Below are 11969 nucleotides of genomic sequence, written 5' to 3'. Positions count from 1 at the left end.
AAGCTGTAATAGCTGCAAAAGGTGGACCGACATCATATTGAACTCTGGGTTAGGAATGGGATGGCACTTCAGTTCATAGTATGAGTCAAGGCAGGTGAGCCAATACTTTTGGTAATATAGTGTAGGTATAGTGCAGTTTTTTTTTTAATGTTATTATTATTATTATAAAACATGTAATATAACTATTCATTTTTATTGCTAAATTCATATCCAAATCATGTTATCCAAAGACTTTAAATGTAAGCTTTAGTTAACTTCTTCTTGGAGCTCGAAATATTTTTCATTCCTCAACTGAGGAACTTAATCAGTTTCTGAAGAATCCAAAATATTATAAATAATAGTACTTTCAGATTCACCCTGTTGGACAGGTGCAGGACCAGATTTGATCAAACCTTACCAAGATTTCTTGGACCACAAAACTCTTCGTCCCTATCTTTCCTGGGTTCTTCCAGAAACAGCAGAAGTTCATTTAGCTTTTTCTTTGTCTAAATATTTAATTGAATATGGGATTCATGTTTGCTGTAATATCAGGATGACTAGAAATAGTGTAATTGAGATACAAAAAATTAAAACATTTCAGACTACGTAATAAACGTTTAATTTTAAAATATATAATATAATATAATATAATATAATATAATATAATATAATATAATATAATATAATATAATATAATATAATATAATATAATATTCCACTCCCTGTTGGACAGCAGTTCTGGTTTTACCAAATGCTGATAATACTGAAAAATAAGAATAATTTTCAGACGACCTTCATACTGTATAATTACAGTAGAACCTCGGTTTTTGACTTAATTTGTTCCTGAAGGCTGTTTGTGAACTGAAAAGTTAGAAAACTGAAACAATTTTCCCTATAGGAATCAATGTGAAATGGATTAATCAAATCCTAAACCCAGGGCTGAAGAAGGTAGATCAGATTAGAAAGGATGAAGTTAGAAAAGCCCTGAAGAGGATGAAGAGCGGAAAGTCAGTTGGTCCTGATGACATACCAGTGGAAGTATGAAAGTGTTTAGGAGAAGTGACGGTAGATTTCCTGACTGGGTTGTTTAACAAAATTTTAGAGACTGACAAGATGCCTGATGAGTGGAGGAAAAGTGTTCTGGTGCCAATTTATAAGAAGGGTGATGTGAGTTGTAACAACTACAGAGGGATAAAGTTGATGATAGAAAAGGCATATGACAAAGTGCCAAGGGAGGAATTGTGGTTTTGTATGAGGAAGTCAGGAGTGGCAGAGAAGGATGTTAGTTTGGTGCAGGGCATGTATGAGAATAGTACAACAGTAGTGAGGTGTGCTGTTGGGAGGACAGAAGACTTCAAGGTGGAGGTGGGACTACATCAAGGATCGGCCCTGAGCCCCTTCTTGTTTGCTGTGGTGATGGACAGATTGACAGATGAGGTCAGACAGGAGTCCCCATGGACTATGATGTTTGCAGATGACATTGTGATCTGTAGTGAGAGTAGGCAGCAGCTAGAAGAGAACCTAGAGAGGTGGAGGTTTGCACTAGAAAGAAGAGGAATGAAGGTCAGTCGCAGCAAGACAGAGTACATGTGTGTAAACGAAAGACAGAACAGTGAAATAGTGAGGTTACAAGGAGCAGAGGTGGTGAAGGTGCAGGAGTTTAGGTACTTAGGATCAACTGTTCAGAGCAGAGGAGACTGTGGAAGAGAGGTGAAGAATAGAGTACAGGCAGGGTGGAACAGCTGGAGAAAAGTGTCAGGAGTGATCTGTGATAGAAGAGTGTCAGCTAAGGTGAAGGGAAAGGTTTACAGGACGGTGGTGAGACCAGCCATGATGTATGGTTTAGAGACAGTAGCAATAGGCAGAAGACAGGAGGCAGAGCTGGAGGTGGCAGAGTTAAAGATGCTAAGATTCTCTTTAGGAGTGACAAGGATGGACAGGATCAGGAATGAGGTCATTAGAGGCTACCCTTGCAGTGAGGGAGGACAGGCAGATAGTTGGAGTCAGAGTAGAAGATGCAGAGAACAGGGAGAGATGGAAATCAATGATTCGCTGTGGCAACCCCTGAAAAAAAGGAACAAAGCCGAAGGAAAAAGAAGAAGAAGTGCAATGCAAGAAACACTGGCAAAAGCAGACAACAGTTCTTAGCGTATATATCTCAGGATAATAGGCTAACGCAAGTTAGACACCACACACCCAGTCACTCACTGATCATTTGCTACTTGCACAGTACTGTCTCTTGTTCAGCAACTGAGTTGTGGTATGACAACTCAAATTTTCGTTAAAAATTTTGTTCATGCAAACCAAATTGTTTAAAAAGGGTTCAACAACCAAAGTTCCACTGCACTGCAATAAAAATTATCTATAAAAATAATACATATTTTACATGAATATAATTTTCATATTTCATGTGGAGATTGCACTGCAAGTGTAGGTGTAAATTATTCTTATTTGCAAAAATAAACAAACAAAATAAACTATCTTTTAAGTTAACCTGAAAAAAGGTTTAATTCAATGTTTCAACTCCAGTTGTTGTTAAACTGTGTACATTGTGTACATTACAGCTGAATGTAGTTAAATTACGATTTTCTAAAATAATTTAAAGTTAACTTGACCTGAGTTCTTTTCTTCCACTGGTTTTGAAATAGATTCTATGCTCTTTGTGTAAGGTGTGAGAGCTCGCAGTAAACGAGACACACAAGGCCAAGTTAATTAGGGTTTGGAGACCTCGACTCCTGGTCGATGATACATCACTGTCATTTACTGAAGAGCCTGAAGAGACAGGTGCTCAACTGCAGTCTTTGTCTTGCTGTATCACCAGAAATTTATCATGAAACAGAGAAGTCAGCCTATGTCCATTCTCTATAGCAAATAAAAAGGTGTGAGTGTGGACGATCAGGGATATGTTTTTTCAAAGACAGGATAAGAAAAATGTTGTTTTTCGAAATAAATTAGATTTTACTTGAAAACATATTGACAGAGAAATCATGTCAGAGCAAGTGGAATTTTACAACTTTACTCTATGTAAAACAGACAGTTATTTAAATAATCACTAACAGCGAATGTGCTCCAGTAGTAAAATAGCAGAAACAAACAAAAAATGTGATCAAAATAATTGTCCAACAGCAAAATGTAAGTGCTTCCCATCAAATCTCTGTGGCAATGATGTCATCATATGTCTGTAACCCTGAGCTGTATGGAAGCTCCAGTTCTGTGCGACTCTCCAGTTCAGTGGTCAGCTCCTTTAGGATCCTCTCCAGGTCCTGGTTCTTCCTGTGCATTTGTAGGTAGTTGATCTGGAGCTGCTTCTGGTACTTGATAACCCTGTCTTTCTCCTTATTCCATGTTTCTCTCTCCCTCTCGAAGCTGCTGGCCAGCTTTTCTTGAGTGTCCTTCTCCTCCTCCAACTGCTTCTTCAGCTTCTCCACTCTTTCATGAAGTGATTCTGGAGAGGTTTCTTTGTTGTTTTCCTCCTCCTTTTGACCCATTGCTGGAGAGTTTGAACGTTGGATTAATCTCTCTGAGGCCTGACTCGGGACATTGGCCTCACATTTCCGTGTGTGTTGCGACCTCTCCTCTTTGGCCGCGGCTAGATCTTCTTTCATTTCCTGGATGTCTCTCTCCAGTTTGCCCACTTTCTCCCTCAGAAAATCTGCCTCATTCTTCTTGCGGTGGAGTTCATTTTGGGAAACCTGAATATAAAAGCAACAAATTCATTGTTTTGATTGATAAAGGAAACACAATTGAGGGATTAGATCTAAATGTGTGATCTAACAGTATAAATCTACTAATAAAAGCTATGCCAGGCTGAAGTAAGTTAAATACGTGTGATAAACAACCTGTGGTTCTCAAACATTTTCTCTAGCGCTATCCTTTGTAGATAGAACTTTTGTTGAGCCCTGTCACATTCATGTATTCACAGCAATTGTTATAAAACCATATTCAAAACACCATTCCCAACAAAACTGATAATAAGTAAATAAATATAAATTAAATTGGGCTTGCCGGTCCCCTCACAACAGTCCTGCACCCCTTCAAAGGGCTCAACACCAGAGAGGGGACCACTGCCATGTACAAACGATCACAAGAAAAAACTTGTGAGCAACATCTGAAAACTGCTATAATTGTTTTATAACAAAAAACAAAAAAACCAAAAAAACATACACACTTAAAAAAACTTCATTGGTTAAAAAGAAAATATGATGAAAAAATTTTGGGTCCACAAGACCGAAAGTGTGATAGAAAATACCAAAGCATTGTTGGTCATCAACATTTTCTCCCTCAACATGGAATAACACATTAGGTTGTAAACAAAACTGCATTTATACGAATATGGACTGTAGTAAATACTTTTTGTCATAAAATAATCTAGCTAAGGTTTGGACAAAATGTTTTAAATTACTTTTCGCTGTCCGTCTGATAACAAGCCCTTAAAGTCCAGCATGGTGTTAACATTCAAACACTCATCTTTATTTGGACAGTGTTCAGTGACTCGTGACTTACCTCAGCCTCTATAGTGCGAGTGTGCAGTTTATCTTCATAGTCTTTATTCTGTTTCTGCAGCGTCTCCATCTTTGCCGTGTTTTCCTTCAGTGACGCCCTGAGGCTGACAATCTCGTTTAGTTTGTGGTTGACGTCTGCTTGGCTGTCTCTCAGCTGTTGCTTCAACAACGAGATCTCTCCTGTCTTCTGGCACACCTACATCATGACAAGGATACATTTGAACTTCCGCAAACATCATTTTTTAGACGTATTCTTTAAATCATGACACATGTTTTGGGAGCACAACACTTTCATATTTTGTATGTTATTTTTACCCACGACTCATGACTCACCTCCCACTGAGTTTCTTCAAGTGTTGGAGCCAACTGTGTGCCATCATTCTCGTAGGCCCTCAGTCTAATCTGTAACAGGTCCTTCTCTAGGGACAACTTTGAGAAATCCTCCTGAAGCTTTTCCTTTTCTTCCTGGGAAAAATATAAATGATTCCATTCAGTGCACCTTAAAAATCAAATTATCCCTTAGATTTTTCTAGACAAATTCACTGCTTGCTCAGAATTAAAAGAAGCGGTTGTGCTGACCTGCAGCTGCAGGGCTTGCTGGGTTTTCACAGCCATCTGAGACACTTGTCTTAGCTTTGTGGAGCATCGCTGCTTCAAACCCTCCATTTCCTCCACAAAATAGGTTTGTCTCTTCTCAAACAGGTGGCAGGCATCGGCTTCCTTCTCCTCAAAACTGACCTAATTTAAATTACACACCGTAAATTGGTCAAAAATCTAAAAATGTCCTACTGCTAATGAAGAGAATTAAAAGCACGGCCCATTCTTGTTTCACTTGTTACCTGCAGCTCCTGCAGTTCCGTCTCTCTCTCAAGCAGCCTTTGTTCCAAACGCTCAATCAGTGACTCATCTGGACTAATGGGAGACCGGATCCCACCTGCAGTTTCTGAGAGTGGGCTTGGCTCCTGTGCAGAAGGTGGGGAGCCAGCTTCCCCGTTTCTCTTAGTTGCCAACCCAGCGGTGTTTAAAACTGTCCTGTGGCTAGAGTCAAGGTTAATGTTGCTACCCTTGACCCACAAAGGCAGAGATGTTTGTGCTGTCCTGCTGAGACTGTTAGTGGGAGCAGAGCTTCCATCACAGTGATTGACAGGCCCTGTAGAAGCACCAAGACTGCCAGTGTTGCTGTGAGAGGGCAGGCTTGACATCGAGTTACGCCCTGAGTCTGATAGAGTGCCTAAAAGGAGAAAAGTCAAGTGTTTTGTATTCCAGTGTAATGTGTCATTTAACTTGAATAATTGAATTTCATGACAAGAGGGTTTTTTCAATACTGATTAAGACCTGAGAAAGTGTCCTGTTTGTTTTTATTGTCTGAAATCCTGTCCTTCTCCAGAGGACAAAGGATGCGGTCCAGGCTGCTGTGTCCTGTCTTTGAGGATGACGTACTCTGGGGATGCAGAGGCTTGAAGAAAGTAGAACGGGCCAGTGATTTCTCAGCAGTGGTCTATAAGTTAGTGAAATGACACACAGTCAGGGACGTTGTTCCTTTTGTGTGTTTTCATACTTAATGGATTCTATTATATGACAATACAATAAAAAAAACAAGAGACAACTTGTCTTGCATTGTTAGGAAGAAAGCAATAGATACGGCACATTTCTAATATTTGAAAATTACAGGGACTGGCTTTTAAAGCAGCTAAATGTTGTCAGTACCAATGAAAGGGATAGACTTCTTTTCACCCTCTATAATTTCTTTTCATATTAGAAACAAAACTGCTGAAGCATAAAGAATTGCTTGACTACAAGCTGGCAGGATTAAAAGATACACAGCGGTGATTGCAAGTAAAATCCACCCAACTGTCATAAAAGAAAAAACTCATTTCAGAGATGAACTTAAACTCCACATGCCCCATCTGTGCTGTCCAAGAACGTCACCGTCGGTACTGCATCTCCCCTCTTCTCTGTCCTCCCCTCTGCATCCCACATCTCTCCCCCATGTGCTGTCTGAGGGAAGATAAATAGCCTTTCTGTGGGATATTAATAATATGAGCTACTGCTGAAGTGTAAGAGGTAAAGCTTGTGAACTCAGCATTCTTTCTCACTGACTTCATGACTGGGATGCCTTTCCTCATTTCTTCTCGCTTCCCATCCCTCAAACTTTCTCTCTCTCTTTCTTCCTCTCTTCTTCTTCTTCTGCTCCTTTATTCCCATCTCTCTTTTAGGTCTCCAGTTTTGCTCTTATTTCACTCCTTCTTGCCCCTGAGGAATAAAGATCTATTGAAAGAGCTTCTGTTAACTTTCTTATTCTTGGCAAAGAAATGGCTTCCCAAAGAAGATCAAGGCATTCCTAGTTCATTAATCTGAGGGGTGGGAGGGTAATTAATAAACGGAGGAGGCTCCGTGCAGGTTATAAGGAACTCCTGCTACCTATTAAACCACCTGCTGTGCACGTTGAAGCTTTCAAAGTCTGCTGCAGTCATGCTAGTTATGGTACTCCCAGAGGCTTAGTATGAAGCCAGAATGGAGCTAAAAGGTAAAAAAAAAGACAGCCCTAAGGAGGGCTCTAGGTTCATCAGTTAGCTTGGTCAATGGGCTGGTTTCCTTTCCATAAACCATTTTGGCAAATTCACAATGTAACGACTTCAGTTTACAAAAGTAAAAACTGTAACTGTGTCAAGGTGTTTGGTTGGTGGCTCTGTAACTGTTTTATTATCAGTTTAGTACCCAGTGTCCTGAAGTCCAGATTCTGAACAAGAATGACTTAAAATCCATGTTAATTAATAATTACAAAATAATTATTTAAATCAAATATATATATTTATTTTTATAATTCATCAATATTTTATTTAAAGGAGGGTTAGTTAGGTAAACATTAATGCAGCAGAGTGAGAATTTCTCTTACCGTCCGAGTGATATTCCCGGACATGAGCAGCAGCTTGGGCTGCGGACCATCTGATTCTCCACCCCTGTTGCCTTTATCTTCCATCGATCTTTCTCCTTCCCTGTTATAGACCTGCCTTGGTTTATGGCTCACCTTGAACAGAACAGGACGAACATTTCTTTCATTCCAAAACTATTGCACAATACTGTGGCCTGTTTACTGTTTACAGTACACAGTAAATGTTGACCTAAAAGACTCACCTTGATGTAAAAAAAATCTTCACTTTGTCCTGAGTGAGAGTAAGCAAGGCCTTTGGAGGCGTACGTGGACGACGAGGACCCTTGAGTGAAACCACAGTTCAGTAACCCATCGAGGCTGCGACTTCCACTCCTTCTGTGCAGGTTCTTCTCCTTTTTGAGTTGATACTCCAAAGCCTTGCAGTGGTCCGTGTCCAAGCTGCTGCCGTTGATTACACTGCTGACGCTACCCATGGTCCTGCGGGCAAAGGTGGACATTCAACGGGTCTGATGTCTGGGTGGTGAGGTTACAAGGAGTTGAGAAGGAGACCCAAACCATGGCATCAGAGAAGTTCAGTTAGTGGATTCATCTGCAGAGCAAAACATATTAAGCACAGATAATTTTGTATTATTTATTTTACTGTACTGTTCCTTTAAAAAGTTTTTTTATTATAAGGAAAACTATAAAGCAGTTTCTCAATTACATTTTCCCAGACTCGTTTAAGTTTATTGTTGCTTCTACAGACCAGACAAGACAGAGCAGGTGTGATCACATTTGCAGAGTGAAATAGGTCTGTCTTGGCATCCTGCCTGGCCTTGTGTTCCCAGATTTATGACTCGGCCGTTGAATTTGACAAATAACCCTTTGGGTGCCCTTCCTTAAAACAAACTGGCAATTAGGCTATTTAATGCCTGCTCAACACTTGGCTGGTGCATCTGTCTGAATAACTGTGCAATAAGAATATTCTCTTTGTGATTCCACTCAAGCATCTTACTGACAAATAACAGGGACACTGAATTCATAAAAATGTGATTAGTTTTAGTTATAAAAAAAGAAAAGAAAAAAACTATGTTAACTTTACTACTTTCAGTTCACAAGGATATGTCACTGGGTTAATGCTCTAGCTGTTCATATTTATTTTATTAAAGCACATTTTCTCAAATGGTGGCTCGTAGGCCAGATACCTCCACGAGCTGAGTACTTGCTCTTGTAGCATGCTAGTGAGAACTGTTTTACTGTTACTTTTGAAGCAGTACAGTTATACATACTTCCCACCAGTAGGAGTCTACATTTTTGTTGTGTTGAATAAAGGCACATTTTTTATTGAATATAACTGTATTATAACTTTTGGCTTGACCAGCAATAATATATGGACCTTTGACCCATTGTCCATACCACCTGGTACTTCACCATGATGAACATTTCTGCAGCCATCAGTGCCCCCCCACCCCCTCCTCCTCAACAAAGCCACAGAAATGATGTACTGGTGTAGAAGTAACTTGAGATGGATGGATGTCTATTGGACAGAGCATAAGAGTGGTGCCAAGTGGTAAACAATGTTGTGGTGGTGCTAACTCCTGGCAGGAGCCTCTCTAAGATTGTACCCTGACACACCACTCAGCTATGCACATCCTCACTCCTTTGCATTCTCATGCTATCAGCAACACAAGCTCTGCTTTTGAAAATGAGGCAACTTTTCATTCCATCAATTCTGTGAACTAATATTATATTAATGAGCTTATGTCATATCAGTTTCAGGGCTTTTCAAACACAACCTGATGCTTGTTTATGAATTGCAGTCTCATTGAGAGGAAAATAGACAATAAAGCGCATACAGGGACAGCACACAGGGGAGGGGGAACATGATACAACAAACACAGTCCTGGTGGCAGGTGACATTTACCAACGTTGTCACTTCGAGCCAGCTTTCTATTGGATCTGTTTTCCTTTAAAATTAATTTTATTTTACACAACTGTTATGATCTATTGAAGAAGACAAGAACTTGGTAACTGAGACCAGAAACCCCTCTGGAAAATGCCTATTGACATTTTACATCAAACAACATTGTAAAATCAACTTATTTAATAAAAAGTCTACAGTTAAAGGCAACCAGACCTTAGAAGCTGTTAGTAATGATTTCTCGTCCATGGGAGAACACTTAGCTACTTATCCTGACTTGGTGTTTATAAGTACTTACTGCACCTGGTCTGGAGTCTCTACAATATTTTTACAACAGCATCAGTCTCTGGGACCAATGGAGCGCTATAAGTCATTATAAGTCACATTTTAGTGTACATTGCATTTGGCTCAAGGCTAATCCATACTTATTGGCTGGATGGTGGTATTTATAAACGTCAGTGTCATTTCCCTGATGTGTTTGATGAAAACACTCTTGGAAGAAAATGCTGAATGATCCCACGATCAGAGCTGTCACTTTTCATCAGCCAGTAAACCATGATTAGTGGGATGAGACATGTACAGAGTGGATGGAGAATAATTGTAGGAAAAATTAGAGACTGTGACAAACACTGGATTTGGTTTTACAGCAGAAGGAAAAGCCGATGAGGTAAAAACAGGACAGGAAAGATTGTAATCATGACAGAATCACACAGTCAGGCAGTTAATCTTCTGATTAATTTACTTTTTTCCTACCAAGCAAACAGCTACTGAAAATGTTGGCTACCATAATTAATGATGTGCCAGTAAATTTATCACCTAAAAGGTAAAAGGCGAAGCTCAGACATAACCGTGTCGGCCTCTCTTCTGCTGTCTGCCTGGATGCCTAGCACTAAATTCTGACTCTGCTCTTCACTATCACTCTCAGATATTAGCATTCACGACAGACATGGGATTGAAGTAATGAAACAATAGATTTTACTTACAGCCAAGTCAAACTAAGCATCCATCTCTAGCAAGGCCTCTACAGAGTCATCCATCCAGTCCTGGAGAAAGCCAGTCAGTTGTGTGTGCACATCCCTACCCTCATGTGTGTCTATGGCCTGAAATGAACCAGCAGTGAATGTGAAGCTCCAACTATCACCACGGCCAGAGGGGTCTGTTAACTGTTCAGTTCTGGTCTGTTCTGTTCTGATGGAGGGGGTGGGTCTTCTGGCTTGTCTAGTTGGCCTGTACCCAGCTTTTCCTTATAACTGACATGTAAATTCACTGGTGGTGTGTGAGTGTGTCTGAGCTTGTGTGTGATTTTGGGACCTCCCACTCCCCCCTAGGGGACCAGTGTAGAACATGTGCTCCCACAGAACTGGCGTGTGCCGCTCAAGTGATTAACTCCCAGCCATCACAAAAGATTTCTAACACCCCCTCCACTATCAGCCCCCCCCCTCCACACACACACACACATACACACATGCACCCCGTTTGTGCATTGAATAACAGCTTATATCCATCTATCCTCCCTCACTCTCAATCCCTCCCCGCCTCCCCTTGTCCCACTCGGTGCCCTGCACCCACCCTGAATAAACAATACTCCATCCGAAGGTGCAAAAAACAGGCACTCTCTCTTTTTACTCTTTGTCTGTTGAAGTGTGCCGCTCTTTGTTTGGACTCCAGTGTGCCGGTTGATGTATTCTCCTCCAACAGCCTAGCACCATATTTGAGCATTAAATAAATGACCAGTGCTCACAATGAGAGGACTGAGGAGTTTCAGTTTTATAGTGATTTACCACCGTCCTTTCTGGATGCTGTTTGTTTAGACACGTACACACATGCAAACACACACTCCCTCTAAGACACAAACAACATACTTTCTCATTCGTGGACTCCAAGTGTCTGTGAGAGTAGCAGAGTGTTGAGCATCCCACACAGTACACAATGTTGACAAAATACCTTGTGGATGAAATACACATTCTGACACCAGGACAGGAAAATATACAAGGTACTGTGTTCCAAATGAAAAAACAGTAACAGAAAAAGAAGAGGGCCCTGAGCTCTGTCGCCACAAGAGAAGGCATAAGTCTTAACGCCCATATCAAGCACAAATAATATATATTTACAAACAATGTGAGGAAGAATGTGAGGAGAGATTAATTAATCATTGATATTTCACAAAAAACAAAATCAATAATGAAGTCAATTTGCAAAAAACAAAACCAAGATCAAACTGTGATTTTTCAACCTCTGCAGAGATGGAACTTTTCTAAAGGTTACATAACCTTACCCTGTATTATTTGTAACCACTCATGGGAAAACAGCACACTTGCAGAATTTTCTACCATTTTTTTTGGAACAGTTTTATTTAAAGCAGGTTTGAAACAATTATTATTTATCTTTTATGAGCAATTCTCATAATTCTTCTTTTTAACTTTATGGCTGCAATGATAAGAAAATAATTTCACTACTCTATCCTGGTACATTTTAATAGGCGGTGCAAATGATTTGACCTTATCACTGAAAGGTGGACGTTGTGATTTAAGACCAACAGTGGGATAGGACAAAAGGTGTGTGTGTGTCTGTGTGTGTGCACTGCTAATGCGCACATCTAATCTCACATCTGACTGGCTGCATGTTTCTCACTTTCTACACAAAAGAGCTTTGGCTGACCAGCTTGAACCCCCCCAACCCCTGCCCCACTGCCCCG

At 40.3% G+C, this 11969-nt stretch overlaps 1 protein-coding gene across 2 annotated transcripts in view; it reads right to left on the bottom strand.

Moving 5' to 3' along the window:
• Nucleotides 1–2482: 2482 nt before the first annotated feature.
• Nucleotides 2483–11969, bottom strand: part of lzts1 (leucine zipper, putative tumor suppressor 1) — a 16033-nt gene continuing 6546 nt past the window's right edge. Inside the window, exons 1-9 of one of the 2 annotated variants that reach the window (XM_008336801.3) lie at nucleotides 10258–10685; nucleotides 7617–7963; nucleotides 7378–7509; nucleotides 5817–5979; nucleotides 5321–5712; nucleotides 5061–5219; nucleotides 4815–4946; nucleotides 4483–4677; nucleotides 2483–3671 (exon numbers count right to left, since the gene is read on the bottom strand). In XM_008336801.3, coding sequence (XP_008335023.1) covers nucleotides 3126–3671; nucleotides 4483–4677; nucleotides 4815–4946; nucleotides 5061–5219; nucleotides 5321–5712; nucleotides 5817–5979; nucleotides 7378–7509; nucleotides 7617–7871 — 1974 coding nt within the window. In that variant the 5' untranslated portion in view covers nucleotides 7872–7963; nucleotides 10258–10685 and the 3' untranslated portion in view covers nucleotides 2483–3125. Of the gene's footprint in view, nucleotides 3672–4482; nucleotides 4678–4814; nucleotides 4947–5060; nucleotides 5220–5320; nucleotides 5713–5816; nucleotides 5980–7377; nucleotides 7510–7616; nucleotides 7964–10257; nucleotides 10686–11969 lie in introns of those variants that run through there. The other variant, XM_008336800.3, reaches the window with a different exon arrangement.

The sequence above is a fragment of the Cynoglossus semilaevis genome, chromosome Z, assembly GCF_000523025.1.
Source record: "Cynoglossus semilaevis isolate Cse_v1.0 chromosome Z, Cse_v1.0, whole genome shotgun sequence".
Taxonomy (NCBI): domain Eukaryota; kingdom Metazoa; phylum Chordata; class Actinopteri; order Pleuronectiformes; family Cynoglossidae; genus Cynoglossus; species Cynoglossus semilaevis.
This window is presented reverse-complemented; position numbering and strand designations above follow the sequence as displayed.